This window comes from Salmo salar, chromosome 18, assembly GCF_965601325.2.
Source record: "Salmo salar chromosome 18, fSalSal1, whole genome shotgun sequence".
NCBI classification, from domain to species: Eukaryota; Metazoa; Chordata; class Actinopteri; order Salmoniformes; family Salmonidae; genus Salmo; species Salmo salar.
Window position 1 is genome coordinate 27,667,413 of NC_138308.1, and position 17,984 is coordinate 27,685,396.

The 17,984-nt window shown below is 40.8% G+C and overlaps 1 protein-coding gene across 1 annotated transcript in view; it reads right to left on the bottom strand.

The window, feature by feature from the left end:
* Positions 1-17,984, bottom strand: part of LOC106577097 (heterogeneous nuclear ribonucleoprotein L-like) — a 63,247-nt gene that overhangs the window by 26,336 nt on the left and 18,927 nt on the right. The window contains exons 2-3 of the mRNA XM_014154833.3: positions 2,629-2,747; positions 633-870 (exon numbers count right to left, since the gene is read on the bottom strand). Of these exons, the coding sequence (XP_014010308.1) occupies positions 633-870; positions 2,629-2,747 (357 nt within the window). The remainder of the gene's footprint in view (positions 1-632; positions 871-2,628; positions 2,748-17,984) is intronic.

Genomic DNA, 17,984 nt, shown 5'->3' on the forward strand with positions numbered 1-17,984 from the left:
ATACCTCTATCTAGCAGTACCTGAGAGGGAGAAAGACAGAAAGAGAGCAAGGAGAGATGAGAGAGAGCAAGGGGGAGGGGGATATGCAAACTCCGGGGGAAATAAACCTTGAAACAGCCCCAGGATGCTTTAAAACACTACTTTCTAAATGTAGCCCGTCGGCTCACATTAGGAGCCAGAGTGAGACAGAGAGAGATAACATTGAGATATAGAGGAGTGAGTGAGCAAGAAAGAGTAAAAAATGATAATACACAATGCTTTCGATTCATATATTCACTTGACTACTGTTAATATGGGCAATAATCAGGGACTCTCGTTAGCTACTGTTACCATGGTGAGAGTATAGCATACATACAGTACCAGGGGCGTGGCACAGAGCGACTTAATAACGGCCACTGTGGTAATGGTTCTTTGTCGGTCAGTTGATAGAGTATGGTGCTTTTAATGCCTGGATAGTGGGTTTGATTCCTGGGACCACCCATACGCAAAATGAATGAACACATTGCTTTGGATAAAGCAATGTGTTTGCTTTGGTAAGTTGCTTTGGATAAAAGCGTTTGCTAAATGGCATATATTACATATATTTTATAATTCTAATGTATAATACAGTATGTATTTCCAGCACTGATTACCGTGGTGATGGGGTAGAGTGGATTCTGGATAGACAGGAGCAGGACTTTGTTGCCACTGTTGGGGTTGTCTGAGTTGGTGGGGCGAGTGATCCTCTTGCTGGTGGAGTAGTTGAAGAAGGCCTGCTGGCCTGCGATGTAGACGGCCTCGCTACTCCCACACGCCACACACTTATCAGCACTCTCCACCATCTCAAACTCCACCAGCGCCTGCCGCTTAAAGGGCATCATCATCACATAGCTGCCATCAACACAGAACAACAAGGAAGTCCATTAGAATTCAATTGACTGAGTGGAAAATGTGTCCATTACTCTAAATGGACTGAGGCTCAAATTACACCCTATTCCCTGCTGTCTACCGTAATGCCATAAAGAGAGCACTATTGGGAAGAGGGTCTCTTTGAGATTTCCCCAATGAGAACTCATGTCCTGAACTGACAGAATTTAAATTGCAAGTTTGGATTGTAAAACATTTCCTAGTCAAATTGTGAGGTTTTGGGCAACTGTCAAACAATTCTAGCAGAAAGGAAACTGCTCTATCTATTTCTTGTTTATATTACCTTCACTGAGCCTAAAGTGGCTCAACACAAAAGCACACAAAACAGAGGAGGGGAGAAGCTGCTGCTGTGACAATACTGTGGGCAGTGCTGGTCTAATTGGACAGTTACCATAGTTTCTACAGTTACCATGGTACGGTAGATTGTCTCTATGTTGTGGGTTACCCATGCTGTCGTATGCTGTTTCCACCGCTCTCTTAGGGTTGATGGGATGTTAATGAATATTGCACCACATAAGGAGCCTGAGTAACACTGAGATCTCTCTATTACTCAAGGTCTCTGTGAGGTAGGGGAGAGTGGGGTAATCTGAGCAATTTTTTTCCATTCAGCATCACTCCGTCAAGGGAAATACATTATTATTTCTAACGAAAGAAATCTACATATATTTCAGGGTGTAATCGGTAATATTTCTGGAAATAATCAGAATTTATGTAACCGTTACAGTTTTGAGAACATATCTTGTCCAAAAAAAGTGGTCTCTTAGCACAACTTACCCCGGGTATAGGGTAAGTTAAGCCGCCTACACATTTTTGTACTGTATGACATATTACCAGTTATTTTTTAAAACCATGTCTATCTTTATTTCCCAAACACAATTCAATCACAATAGCATTTTGTTATTTTAATCATTTTAAGCATCTAACAAACACTTTTTAAAAGACTTGACATAGGCCAGACCTTGTTGTTACCTCATATCCCAGCCATTTCCTTGCATTACACCTGGGAAGTAGTGATGAGTGATTAGCGCTTTTTGAGGTTGGTTCGGTTTGGGTTTGGTTATAAAACAATGATCATGGTTAAATGCACTATGCATTATGTGGGTTGAGTGCTGTAACAACACAGAATAAAATGATTAATAAAAGTCCCATGATGGTAGTGACTGCCCATTACTGCTTTTTGGAATTCAAATAATTGAACAGATTTTGCTCAATTAGTTGTTTAAAAAACAAAAAATAACATTCATTTTGGTTAATCACTCAGCACTACATTTCAATTTGCTCAACCATTGGCTCAACTTACCCCAAGGCAAACATTTGGACTATATTAGCCCACACAGCTACAAGGATACACTTTCATGCTAGGTTTAGGAGCTTATATAGACCTCAACTGATGTATAGAAACAATCTTAAAATGACCTACATTGGATTAGATACAAGCATCATGAAAACTCTAACATAATTAATTCATTTGACTTGGTGAAAATCTGTTTTTTGGACCTAAGTTGCGTACCACTCTTTCCATATGGTTTCTTCCTTTACAGACTCCATGAAATGATGACCTCTTAAATATTTGGTAAAATGATTTTCTGTGCATATTTTCCTAAGGTTTAACAAAAAAAGGTGGGATAAATGTATTTTCATTATTAGGTCTAACAATGAGGAAAACAAGGGGTTAAGGGGTGGGGTGCATATACTACCCAACACATTTGGGTGGATTCTTACCATATGGGTCCAAACTTCTCAAGGGCCTCCACCAGGTCAGCCTCCACCACAGCCTCACACAGCCCCCTGACATGGACGACTGGGGACTGTGCAATCCTATGGGAGTCCTCCCCACTGTCCTGCAACACACACAAACAACATTGGTTAGAGACTAGAACACACAATACCTGGAATAGCAGCAGAGGTTATGTTGATCATAAATCAACTGTATTAAATCATATAACAACTGAAGTGCAATGTCCTGTATAATACCTATCTAAAATAGGAGTCATTTTGAAAAGAGTGGATGTAGGGAGGAGGTTTCAGGTTGAATAATTTAACTGCAGCTAAAAATGGATGACCTCCAGTACAGGTTATCTTTCCCTAACTGGGACTGTACCCCTCTATGTGAGAGCGTTTAAGTACATCTATTAATGAGAGGATGGGTCGCTTCAAGGATTCCCGACTGTAATTCAGTTTTTTTTATTTTATTATTTGTGATTTTTACCTATTTTTCTCTCCAATTTCGTGGTATCCAATTGGTAGTTACAGTCTTGTCTCATCGCTGCAACTCCCCTATGGACTCGGGAGAGGCGAAGGTCGAGAGCCGTGCATCCTCCAAAACATGACCCTGCCAAGCCGCACTGCTTCTTGACACACTGCTCGCTTAACCCGGAAGCCAGCCACACCAATGTGTCGGAGGAAACACCGTACACCTGTGTCAGCGTGCACTGTGCCTGGCCCACCACAGGAGGCGCTAGTGCGCAACAAGACAAGGACATCCCTGCCGGCCAAACCCTCCCCTAGCACTGTGATGCAGTGCCTTACACCACTGCACCACTCGGGAGGCCCTGACGTGAAGGGTTTGCAAGTCGAGTCATTAGTGCCAAGGGTGCAAGAGGGACAGATTTTTTGGGGAGGTGGGCAGGAGATTTAGTTTAAAACTGCTAAATGTTCTCTCAGCCTCATGGTAAAATGTGTAGAATAGCAGGAAATTAGCTAGCTTGAAACTGCAACATTTTATCTTAGTCTCATGACAAAATGTGTAGAAATGCAGAAAGTTAGCTGGGTGTGGTGGGGGCACCAAATGCATGGGCAAGATAAAATACTTAGACGAAAAACCATGGCATGCTCTGAGAATGTCCGCTGAGTCTCTATTTCAGGCTTTAGTAACAGAGTGATGTTTACACTAGCTCTGTGATCTAATAGGCTCAGGATGTAACTGGGTGGGGCTTAGCTGGCTTTCTCTAGCAGTAGTGGGCGGGAATCCATCTCTCTGTGATAGTAATATGAATATGGTTACATTCCCATTCAATATATGACATGCAGGAATAATGGTCAAGACCTATGCCCAATGGACAAGGTGCTTGTGGAGCATAGAGTCAGTGGTAGAAAAAAGTACTCAATTGTTATACTTGAGTAAAAGTAAAAAGTCAATGTTAAACATCAAACTCCTTATATTAAGCACACCAAAACAATCTTTATTTATAATTGTATTTACGGACGGCCAGGAGCACACTCCAACACTCAGACATAACTAACAAATGCAGTATGTGTTTGGTGAGTCCGCCAGATCAGACGCAGTAGGGATGACATTGATAGTTGCGTGTTTTGAACCATAATTCTGTCCAGCCAGAGCATTCCAAATGTAACGAGTACTTTTTGGTGTCAGGGAAAATGTATGGAGTAAAAAGTACATTATTTTCTTTAGGAATGTAGTGAAGTAAAAGTAAAAGTTGTCAAAAATATAAATAGTACAGTAAAGTACAGACACCCCAAAAAACGACTTCAGTAGTACTTTTAAGTATTTTTACACCACTGAGCATAGTGTTAAAGCTCACCCTTCTCTTTCACACCCTTCTCTTTCAAACACCTCTCTCTGTTTGCTGTGGCAATACAACATCTCCATCCCTATAGTGCAACAAAAACATCCCACTCTGCCCTTTCAGATGTCCTACTCCACTCAGTCGATAAGGGAGAGCCAGGCAGGGAAAGAGGAAAATAGGCAGAATGGGGAGGTTGAAAGTCAAAAGACAGCACTAAGAGAGAATGCAAGAAAAGGGGTGAAAAGGAGTGATGCAGATGGAGTTAAAGGTCCAATGTAGATGTTTTTATCTTAATATCAAATCATTTTGGGGTAAGAATGAAGTACCTTACAGTGATTGTTTTCAATTAAAATGGTCAAAAAGAAACAAAAAATGCCTCTTAGCAAAGAGCATTTTCTCAAGCAAGAATTTAGCTAGGGCTGTCTGGGATTGGTCTGAGTTGAGTTTGGACGGGGAAAATGGAAAAATAGCTGTTACTGGCAGAGAGGTCTGGAACTCTTTCTTATTGGTCTATTAACTAATTTAATTGTAACTAATTGCACAGTATTACTCCAACCTCACAGTGTGGAAATATACACTGAAAAAAGATCTAAACACAACATGTAAAGTGTTGTTCCCATGTTTCATGAGCTGAAATAAAACATCCCAGAAATTTTCCAAACGCACAAATAGCTTAATTCTCTCAAATTTTGTGCACACATTTGTTTACATCCCTGTTAGTGAGAATTTCTCCTTTGCCAAGAAAACCCATCCACCTGACAGGTGTGGCATATCAAGAAGATGATTAAACAGCATGATCCTTACACAGGTGCTCATTGTGCTGGGACAATAAAAGACCACTCAGTGGGGAAATGTTCACCTTCGATGGCCACTTGCACGCTGGAGAAGTGTGCTCTTCACAAATGAATCCCGGTGTCAACTGTACCGGGCAGATGGCAAGCAGCGTGTATGGCGTTGTGTGGGCGAGTGGTTTGCTGATGTCAACGTTTTGAACAGAGTACCCCACGGTGGCAGTGGGGTTATGGTATGGGCAGGCATAAGTGACGGACAACAAACACAATTGCATTTTATCGATGGCAATTTGAATGTCCAGGGATACCGTGACAAGAACGTTGTGCCATTCCTCCGCCGCCATCACGTCATGTTTTAGCATGATAATGCACGGCCCCATGTCGCAAGGATCTGTACACAATTGCTGGAAATTGAAAATGTCCCAGATCTTCCATGGCCTGCATACTCACCAGACATGTCACCCATTGAGCATGTTTGAGATGCTCTGCATCAACGTGTACGACAGCGGGTTCCTGTTCCCACCAATGTCCAGCAACTTCCCACAGCTATTGAAGAGGGGTGGGACAACTTTCCACAGGCCACAATCAACAGCCTGACCAACTATATGCGAAGATGTGTCACACTGCATGAGGAAAATGGTGGTCACACCAGATACTGACTGGTTTTCTGATCCACACCCCTACCTTTTTTTAAGGTACTGTATCTGTGACAAACAGATGCATATCTGGAAAATCATGTTTTTGTTCAGTGTATATCAAACACAGGAAAATCATGTTTTTGTTCAGTGTATATCAAACACAGGAAAATCATGTTTTTGTTCAGTGTATATCAAACACAGGAAAATCATGTTTTTGTTCAGTGTATATCAAACACAGGAAAATCATGTTTTTGTTCAGTGTATATCAAACACAGGAAAATCATGTTTTTGTTCAGTGTATATCAAACACAGGAAAATCATGTTTTTGTTCAGTGTATATCAAACACAGGAAAATCATGTTTTTGTTCAGTGTGTATCAAACACAGGAAAATCATGTTTTTGTTCAGTGTATATCAAACACAGGAAAATCATGTTTTTGTTCAGTGTATATCAAACACAGGAAAATCATGTTTTTGACTCCACTGGAACTTTAAAGAAAGAGGGTCAAAGAGAGGTAAGGTTTTAGTTATACAAATGGAGAGAGCGAAAGAGAGAGACTACAGCCCGTGCAAAGAGAGAGAGAGAGTGCGAGAGAGCGAGAGAGAGAGAGAGAGAGAGACACTTTGGACAAGGCAGTAAGATTAAAGTACTTGCTAGAAGTGTCTGTCTCCAAAATGAAGTTAATTTCAAATGGCCCACAGTTCAGTCCCTGCAGACTCTGATAACGCATAATGCGATTCAAAATATATCACACAGTGTATAACGTTTCCATACCAAGTTTTAATGTGAGTAAAGTCATACCGAATAAATAAAAAATCTAAACCGGTTTGTTGGAAATACCAACTTTCGGTAAAGTTTTATAAATGCCGATGTAGGGCAACCCCAGAAGTGACCCTTTACACTGTATGCAAGAATTTCCTCTGTGTCTTAGGAATTCAACATTCTCTGTGTTTATCTCACCAAACCCCATTGTCACACCTCTGAGCAGTAGAGGTTCTGATGTGATTACATGATGTAGGTCTGATATATGATTGGAGGTTAACTTTACAGTAATGCTATTGGCCAACAACTCAGATGTTATTAAAGGGTCTTAGATTAATTGTCTCTCTCTCTTTTTTGTTCCTGACCTGCACTGGTGAGATTCTCTCCAGTGAGCTGTGGACCATGGCACAAGTCACGGTTTCATTATCTCTCTCTCTCTGATCATGCCTGGATTAAGGCCTTGTAATGCTTGTTAATGCTTTGTAAATTAAGTTTCATGCCTTGTATGTGAATCCATTCATTTTACAAAGTAATTAAATAATACTTGTACAGTTGAAGTCGGAACTTTACAGACACTTAGGTTGGAGTCATTAAACCTCGTTTTTCAATCACTCCACAAATTTCTTGTTAACAAACTATAGTTTTGGCAAGTCGGTTAGGACATCTACTTTGTGCATGACACAAGTCATTTTTCCAATAATTGTTTACAGACAGATTATTTCACCTATAATTCACTGTATCACAATTCCAGTGGGTCAGAAGTTTACATACACTAAGTTGACTGTGCCTTTAAACAGCTTGGAAAATTCCAGAAAATGATGTCATGGCTTTAGAAGCTTCTGATAGGCTAATTGACATCATTTGAGTCAATTGGAGTTGTACCTGTGGATGTATTTCAAGGCCTACCTTCAAACTCAGAGCCTCTTTGCTTGACATCATGGGAAAATCAAAAGAAATCAGCCAAGACCTCAGAAAAAAAATTGTAGACCTCCACAAGTCTGGTTCATCCTTGGCAGCAATTTCCAAATGCCTGAAGGTACCACGTTCATCTACAAACAATAGTACGCAAGTATAAACACCATGGGACCACGCAGCCGTCACACCGCTCAGGAAGGAGACGCGTTCTGTCTCCTAGAGATAAATGTACTTTGGTGTGAAAAGTGCAAATCAATCCCAGAACAGGAAAGGACCTTGGGAAGATGCTGGAGGAAACAGGTACAAAATGATCTATATCCACAGTAAAAACGAGTCCTATATCGACATAACCTGAAAGGCTGCTCAGCACGGAAGAAGCCACTGCTCCAAAACTGCCATAAAATAGCCAGACTACGGTTTGCAACTGCACATGGGGTCAAAGATCATACTTTTTGGAGAAATGTCCTCTGGTCTGATGAAACAAAAATAGAACTGTTTGACCATAATGACCATCGTTATGGCCGAAGAACACCATCCCAACCGTGAAGCACGGGGGTGGCAGCATCATGTTGTGGGGTGCTTTGCTGCAGGAGGGACTGGTGCACTTCACAAAATAGATGGCATCATAAGGAAAATGATGTGGATATATTGAAGCAACATCTCATGACATCAGTCAGGAAGTTAAAGCTTGGCCACAAATGGGTCTTCCAAATGGACAATGACCCCAAGCATACTTCCAAAGTTGTGGCAAAATGGCTTAAGGACAACAAAGTCAAGGTATTGGAGTGGCCATCACAAAGCCCTGACCTCAAGCCTATAGAAAATGTGTGGGCAGAACTGAAAAAGTGTGTGCGAGCAAGGAGGCCTGCAAACCTGACTCAGTTACACCAGCTCTGTCAGGAGGAATGGGCCAAAATTCCCCCAACTTATTGTGGGAAGCTTGCGGAAGGCTACCCAAAACGTTTAACTCAAGTTAAACAATTTAAAGGCAATGCTACCAAATACAAATTGAGTGTATGTAAACTTTTGACCCACTGGGAATGTGATGAAATAAATAAAAGCTGAAATAAATAATTCTCTCTACTATTATTCTGACATTTCACATTCTTAAAATAAAGTGGTGATCCTAACTGACCTAAGACAGGGAATTTTTACTAGGATTAAATGTCAGGAATTGTGAAAAACTGAGTTTAAATGTATTTGGCTTTAAATGTAAACTTCTGACTTCAACTGTATTTAGAATTCTATTCTCAGACATTTCTTGATTGCCTATTACTCTAAATCAACTATAGTCTCTTGCATATTTAAATGTTCTTTATGGATTCAGTTAAATATTTTAATAGGCTAATTGCTTCTTTTTGCATGTGACGTGTATAATACACATATCCAATATTACCCCACTACACCGACAGATCATTTGTTTGTTCGACATGGTGAGATTTTTTTGTGTCTGTAAAATGTATTAAATGAAACGCATTTATGCGCAAAGCAAATATTGATATAATAACCATTATATCGAAAGTAAACTTGGAGTCATGCAATGGTATGGTATGGGGTCCTTCCACTACGACTCAGGAAACGAAACAGTTTATTAGGCTACAGATGAAATAATTTATGATGGACTTCACAGGGTGGTGAAAGTGTATGGTGATCTTTATGCTCCTTTCCAATAAATACTGAGGGTCTTATTCTGGTGACATGACGATCGATGCGAATAAAAAAAGTTAAATGGGTTTCCATCGCATTTTCAACTCTACTCATGGTTTTCTCACAATTATTTGGGGCGGTTCATAGAGCGAGTGTGCCCACTCTGGTATGGGCATGTGCACTCTAGCAAACAGCTCGCAGACAGTGTGGGTATAGCCTACCTGCAGTACATGATGAGATTATTATCAACAAGAGAACGCGATTATTTTTATTTGTCAAACGGAAGCCAAGCATCGATGATCATGTCACCAGAATAAGACCCTGGATATTTATTGGAAAGGAGCATAAAGATCATCACTGTGCACTTTCACCACCCTGTGAAGTTCATCATAATGTATTTAATCTGGAGCCTAATAAACATGCTTTCCCGACCAGTGTTGCCAACTAATTTTCAGGGTAAATTGCTAGAGGCAGAATGATTTGTTGCTAAAAGTTGCTAAATGACGTTGTGATTTCATTGCGTGATAACGTAAAACTGCGTTATTACGTAGAATACACAATAACGTTACTCAAATTGACTGGCCATCTCGGCGAAAAATAGGATTTTACATTTGTTCAGGTACAGACTCCCACTCTTTTCTGTACAATTTTGATTGAGACATGTTTATTGATGTTGTAAGTTCTGTTCAAGATCAAACATTCGTGACCAACTATATTCATTGGGTTTGGCTCGTCGAACCCGTACTACTGCTGCTGCAGTCAGACAACAATGATTTGCAATTTGCTGAAAATGCTGCTGGCCTGCTGCTGCCTGTGCACGAGCTGAGCGCCTGCTGCTGACGTCACTCACTATGCACTTTTGCAGCCAGGCACGTGTGTTGTGACTGAGTGTGTGAAATCGTTTTTGTGTCATTTAGAGGGAAAATGCTTGCATTTTAGCATTTGAGACACCTTTCAAAAGTTGCTAAAAGTTCAAAATACATTTTTAAAAGTAGCTACATTTGTTGCTAGGTGCTGTTTGAAAAGAAAAGTTGCCAGGGTAGTCTGAAAAGTTGCTAAATCTATCAACAAAATTTCTAAATTGGCATCACTGTTCCCGACTAGTCATAGTGGGAGGACCACAAAAGATGTCACCGCGTGACTCCAAGTTGATTTATTATATCAATATTTGCGCATATAAGCAGTTCCACTGACATTTCACACAATTTATTTTACTGACACATCAAAATCCCACTTGGTCTGTCGTATTTTTTGGGGTCGACGATTGGAAAGTTTACTGACACATCTTCTGTTTGTTTCCATCAGGCCTGTCATGACAGTTTTTATCCGACGTGTACTTTATTTGCATAAAAAGATTGGATGGAAACCTGGTTAGAGACAGATATTTGGTGACAATCAGGTAAATAGAATGAGGTGGCTTTAAGATGGAAATAGTGGAATAACTTGTTCCTTTCTCTTTCCTGGGCTTTCTAACTTAGTCCTCTCCTCTCCCGTTCTGGGATTTCAACATTCCTCATCACTGCTTAGGGAAATACAAATAACCAAGTGTGCAAGGATCAGTTGGCCACGCAAGTGTGTGTGTATGTATGTATGTATGTATGTATGTATGTATGTATGTATGTATGTATGTATGTATGTATGTATGTTGTGTGTGTGTGTGTGTGTGTGTGTGTGTGTGTGTGTGTGTGTGTGTGTGTGTGTGTGTGTGTGTGTGTGTGTGTGTTTGTGTGTGTTTGTGTGTGTAGGCATGGGCAGATGGTTGCGCAGGGTTAAGTGGCAGTCCAATCCATCAGCAGACTCATTTTCCCAGAGTGCTGTTTTTTCAGTGTTTGTTAAAGTGGTGTGTGAGAGTGGCCTACTGGCCTTGTATTCCAGCTCATTCCTCACTCTAATCCTGAATAATCCTCACAACAGCACAGGTGACCAGGGCTAAAATGAGGTTAAATGACTTCTCAGTCTCTCTACACTACTTTACCGTTCTCTCTCTTCTCTCTGTCAGTTATGATGTGGTGGTGGACTGCACTTCCTTGCTGAGCTGATGTCCTCAGCCTATTGTGTGTGTCAGTGTTTTACTGTCTGTGCTGTTAACTAAGACCCCGACAGTCTCAGAGGGAGGTGACCCCCTGGCACAGACAGCAGCACCTGCCGTTTAGGGAGAGCAAGGCACCAGTACGAGCATTGAGAGACAGAATATATGTTCCTTCCCATACATACCCTCACTGTGTGTACTCCTCTCACAACATCCCTGTGTTCTGCTACGCTGCTCTGACTGAGTGTGTTCTTCTCCCCTCTCTCTGATATTTATAGCACACTGCTGACATTTCAGAGTGGCTGCAGTAAAAATGTAGGCCATACAGGAAAAGGGCTGGTGCAGTGTATTGTGATAGGTGACCAATTCGCTTGCAGTATGGTCGTTGGTACTGGGAGGTGGGCGTGGTGAGTGTCTGACGAAAACCTCATGCAAAATGTGTGCCTTTTTTTATTTATTGAAAGTAGTAACTCCCTCAATGTATTCTGAAATTTCATGTATTCATAACAGATTCTGAAGTTTCAAAATTGTATGTTTGTTATTGGTAAAATATGTCAGTTAGGGACAATATTTTTGTATATGTGTGTGTGTGTGTGTGTGTGTGTGTGTGTGGCTGCTAATAAAAAAACTGCCATCAATTAAATGACTATGTGAAGAGTACTACAGTATGCTAATAAACCAGGGGTCAATAAATGTTTTTCTTGTCATAGAGCAAACATTTATTGAAATTTCATTGACTTAGATAGAAACACCTTAGTATTATATTAACAATACTGAAATGTCTGCACGATTGCTGATGTATTCCTAGATATCTTAGCTATAGAATAGCTTTGGTTATTGCCTGATCTACACGCTTCAATTGTTTTATTAAAGAGAATTAACAGAGTATGAGCAGTAATTAAGTAAGTGGCAATCACTAAATGATATATTTTAATATATTTCACTTAATATAAAGAATAGGAAAACATGCATGTGATTTGATGACGTTTCTTTCAACCTCATCTTGTGTAGTAAGCAACAATCAACTCTAACACCAAATAATCTAACACAATTTACAATAGCAGTAGCCAGTAGCCAACGGAAAAACAATTCAGCACGCTTATTCAAGTCCAGCATAAACTCAAACATTAAAGGTCAATGTCTGGAAAACATCCCACACAGGTCAATGTGATAGCAGGGGAAAAAGGTGTTAGGCCTGTCTTTGGTTTGTTGCCATAGGTCTTCAGTTCAGGCTCTATGGTGATTCTGTTAGGGATAGTATCGTACACTGAGCGGCGAGGGTCTTTCTGAAGGGCTGTGTAGGTGTCATCCTGTATGTCATCATACTCATCAGGTTCATCCTGTATGTCATCATACTCATCAGGTTCATCCCGTATGTCATTGAACTCGGCAGCGTCAGCCTAGATATGATCTATGCTCACCTTCTCACACACGTCGACATTCAAGGCATCCTTACTGACATAATGGACTCTCAGTGTATCAGCTCTGAGATCCCTTTCTCCACGGTTTCTCCTGTTCAGTGTGTAGTAGCTGAGGACTAGAAGAGTTCCAGCAGTCAGGGCAGTCACCCCCCCAGTACAGGAGCCAAGACACTGGTCTATCATCTGTGGTCAGGTCCCAGGTACAGTTCTGAGCTCCAATCTCATTCTTAGCCTCACAGAAGTACTGGTCAATGTACCCAAAACTGACACGGGTGTAACTTTGTTTCTCCCTGTAAAACCGTCACTTCAGTTCCGTTCCTTTGGTACCAGGTGTATTTCTCCACTGCTGCAGGTCAGAGTCACTGCACCGCCTTCCAATATTTTATTGACTGTCACGGTGGTGGACCTTGGAGGATATCTCACAATGAGCATAGCTGCAAGGGACCAGTGATTCTCAAGGCCAACCAATGCACAGGAGTAGCTGCCTGCATCCTCAATGCTGACTGGGCCAAGGTACAGTATAGGATACCCCAGTGTTGGTTTGGGTTAGGAAGAAGAAGTCTGTCGCTATAGAAGATGTAGTTTTTAGAGTTAAGGTTCAGAAAGCAGGAAGTCTCGCACAAGACCCGGACTTCCTCTCCCTCCATGACGATGTCAGGACTAACGTTTACACGTACGTCTGTGACAGAGTGACCTGAAATCGGTAATTGTAGTTCCCCTGTTGTGTTTTAAATCTAAAACTGTACTTGGCTGAGTCCCTCTGTCTCAGCTCTGTGACTTTCAGGGTGCAGTCAGTCTCCTTATCTCCACAGTACTGCACACAACCTTTATTTAAAAAATATATAATAATTCACCTTTATTTAACCAAGTAGGCCAGTTGAGAACAAGTTCTCATTTACAACTGCGACCTGACCAAGATAAAGCAAAGCAGTGCGATAAAAACAACAGAGTTACACAGAGTTTCTACAAAATAAAACTAGCACAACTGCAGGCAGCAGACCTGGTATAAAGAGAAGTCCTGCAAACATACTTCCTGCCAACATCCACAGACACCTAAACGTGTACTGGTGGTGCAGTTGAACTAAATTCAAGTGTGAATCAAGTGATGTTATTTCTTAATACTTATAGGAGGGAGAGTGTACTTTTCTTGTGCAAGTCTAACTTCCTTCCTTTAAGAGATAAAGTTAATATCATGCTTCCTTACATGGTGAAGAGAAATCGAGAAAATGAAAAATGCAAGATATACTGTATATTTTTCTCAGACTATTGATGAAACGATAACAATGCGTGCAAGATGAAGAGGAATGACTTGAACATTTCAACGTGATAAGTGACAGGCCTACTATGTTCCAGGAGGCTTAAAAGGCCTACTATGTTCCAGGAGGATTAAAATGCCTACTATGTTCCAGGAGGATTAAAATGCCTACTATGTTCCAGGAGGATTAAAATGCCTACTATGTTCCAGGAGGATTAAAAGGCATACGTAAGTAATAAGTGTTCATACACCCACTTCATCAAAATAAACACAATATAACAAACAGATAGTGTCTGAGATAAGTACAGAATTTACATTCAATTCATGATTTTAATAAGTCCTTGCTTTTCACTTCCTGAATTGCATGAGTTGAAAACGGAATTGACCCCAACCCTGGTTAGAACCTGTTATACAGTCGCACGCACGCACCCTGAACTGCTTCTACCCCCAAGCCATACTTGTAATGAATACTCAGGGAGAAAAAGGTGTAGATTCACACGCAGTGCCCAGCAGGTGTTTATTTCACCTTCACAGAAGGCAGGAATCGTGGTCACAGGCAGGCAATTGTCATACACAGGTAGGCAAACGGGCAGGTGAATCAAAACTAGGACTTGAAGGCTATAACTGGTTCTCACAAACAAGCTAGGAAAAGGCTTAGTAGAGTCAAAACGAACAATACCTCACAAAGGCACAAACAGAATGAACTGAACTAAATAAGGAGCTGATGAGAAGTAACTAACACAGGTGAAATCAATGAACAAAAATGAAAGACAGGGCTACATTCAAGAACACAAAGAAACAGGGCTATGTTCAAGAACACAACGAAACAGAACAAGGTTGACTAAGAAAATAAATACAGAACCTTAAAATACGAAGGCTAAGTAGTTAACCAATAGCTACCCAGACATTGACCCCACCCTTTGCACTAACTCTTTTGACTCATCACATACGCTACTGCTTATTATCTATCCTGTTGCCTAGTCGCTTTACCCCTGCCCATATGTACATATCTACCTCAACTACATTGTACCCCTGCGCATATGTACATATCTACCTCAACTACATCGTACCCCTGCCCGTATGTACATATCTACCTCAACTACATCGTACCCCTGCCCATATCTACCTCAACTACATCGTACCCCTGCCCATATGTACATATCTACCTCAACTACATGGTACCCCTGCCCATATGTACATATCTACCTCAACTACATCGTACCCCTGCCCGTATGTACATATCTACCTCAACTACATCGTACCCCTGCCCGTATGTACATATCTCTACCTCAACTACATCGTACCCCTGCACATTGACTTGGTACTGATATCCTGTGTATTAGACCTGCCCCCATTTAGTCGACTGATCGATTATTTGGTCGGTAGGCCGTTTGTCGACCTAGATATTTTTGATTGTTAGTGTCTATCAATTCCCTATTACATATAACCAGTAATACATTCTGTTAATCCCCATAATTTCTAATCTACAATGTTTGTTTGGTTACAGTAATTTCCCTTAATGCATTCAATATTATTCCAGTCTTTTACTGTTTTCATTGTTGGAGTGGACATGTTGTTTGCAGAGCGCACAACCTATGCTACACTTGTGAGAAACAAGTTTTGGTTTATTTCATTCCATTTACAAGTTTTGTCAATTTATTTAGTGTCTTTTGTTTGGAGAGCTCCTGTCAATGTTGTGTAAGGACGCGGACCTGATTATGCATGGAAGTAGGCCTAGGCTACCTGGCCTGCTTGCAAATGTAAGCATATAAATGTGCCCATTTGGGGATCTGATAGTATGTCTTAACTCACCACCACTAATGAGCTGTGGAGCTTCTCAAAGTATTATTTTTTTTTTTTACATCCATTGAGAATGACAATGGTTCCTCAATGTAGCCTGTTAGAAAAATATTTTCAGCTCTCTCCCTTTTGATAACCACTTGGTGTGAAAGGAAAAAAATGTAATGGTCTGATCCAGTGGAAAAATCCTAAAATAAGCCTACTGTCACGTCTCCTCCCCTCCGGCGTTTGACGTCGCTGGTCTACTAACCACCGGTCCTGGGATCCATCATTACACACACCTGGCATCAATCATTACTCGCAGCTGCACGTCATCATGAGGCACACCTGGACTCCATTACCTCACTTATTACCTCCCCTATATCTGGCACTCCCTTAGGTTCCTTCCCCAGTCAGTATTGTTCCTGTGTTTATGTGTAGACGCTACTGTTCTGTTGTCTCGGTCGACATTTGTTGTTTTATTAAACGTTTCATCTGCACCTCCCCGACTCTCTGTGTCTCCGTTATACCTACCTGAGTACTACTTATCCCTTGCACAAAGCTTAGCTGTGTCTGTCCGGAGCTGACTGGTGTGGGAAACTCTGAGGGCCCAGAATACTGTCCAACAATGTTGCAAGTTTGATAGTGCAAGCATTGGGTCGGACCCAGTTGATAGTTGACACAATGTTTCAAGTTCATTGCAGACAGGTCACGCATAGCAAATGTGATTTATAGGATATTTATTTTCTACCAGCAGGCAGCAATGTTTTTATTTGTTGGCCTTAGGTAGGCTATTTTTACATATTTTATTGTGTTACCTTCTATTAAATGTGTTTATTGTATTTTCTATAAAATAAAATAGCAAAAAAAACTGCATTTTTGGTTAAGGGCTTGTAAGTATTTCACGGTAAGGTCTACACCTGTTGTATTCGGTGCATATGACAAATAACATTTTATTTGATTTTACATCAAACTTTCAACAGGTGAATTTGAGTCCTGAAAGCTCAGATTTATACTCATCCCTGTGAGAGCTTTGGGAGCCTCAAAGTCTGCATGGTCTCCTCAGGCTAGTCTCTCTACAACCTGTAGCTAGACCAACTAAACATTATGCTGTTCTGGGAATACAAACAGATCAGATTAATAAATCTATGTCAGAAAATATATAAAGGCTGATGGGAGAAAGCAATACAGCAGATATGTGGTGAAGGGAGTCTTTAAAAGTACCTTCATTGGGGAGGACAGGTGAGTGGTAATGGCTGGAATGGAATCAGTGGAATGGAATCAAACACATGGTTTCATGCCATTCCATTCACTCCGTTCCTGCCATTATTATGAGCCGTCTTCCCCTCAGCAGCCTCCACTGGTATATACCGTATACCGGGGTATATGGAAATAGCCACGGGAGGGTTTTTCAATACCATGAATAACTTGAAACCATTTCTTTGAAGTTTTTCAATACATTTTTATATTTGTAGCTAATTTCTAAGTAAATCCCTGCAGTCAAATTGTGCAATATGTTAGGAGATAAAGCAGATTGCGTTCTTCATTTCACCTGTCACATTATTTTACAAGCTTAGTTCCCCAGAACAGTTGAGACAGTCACGTGTTTGTTCGTAAATAGCATAACGGGAGAAAGCGGGAGCAGGTCCAGCTGTGTAATAGGGGTCGTGTTTAATAATGTAAGTTAACAGTGTTTTTTTGCTCCTATTGTTTTCCTTTACAGAAAATACATTAATGAAACACATTAGGCAGAAAATACTTTAACTTTCATCAGACGACAACAGAAGTGCAACGCTAATTGGCTGGCAGACACATAAGTAAATTAGCTTACAATGAAAAAGCAAGATATTTTTTTTAAATCAAAAACCATACATGTCCATCATATTTCTAATTTTTATCATAGAAAGAATGTAGCCAGCTACATTTCCTAATGTTTTGCTTAATGTTAATCTAGCATTTTACCTGAGAAAAGTAGTCTGGCTACACCAAGAAAAGTACAGGAGAACAGTAGCTCCACATCAGTCAGAGCGCTGTCTGCTGATAGAATGATGGAGAACAGTAGCTCCACATCAGTCAGAGTGCTGTCTGCTGATAGAATGATGGAGAACAGTAGCTACACATCAGTCAGAGTGCTGTCTGCTGATAGAATGATGGAGAACAGTAGCTCCACATCAGTCAGAGTGCTGTCTGCTGATAGAATGATGGAGAACAGTAGCTACACATCAGTCAGAGTGCTGTCTGCTGATAGAATGATGGAGAACAGTAGCTCCACATCAGTCAGAGTGCTGTCTGCTGATAGAATGATGGAGAACAG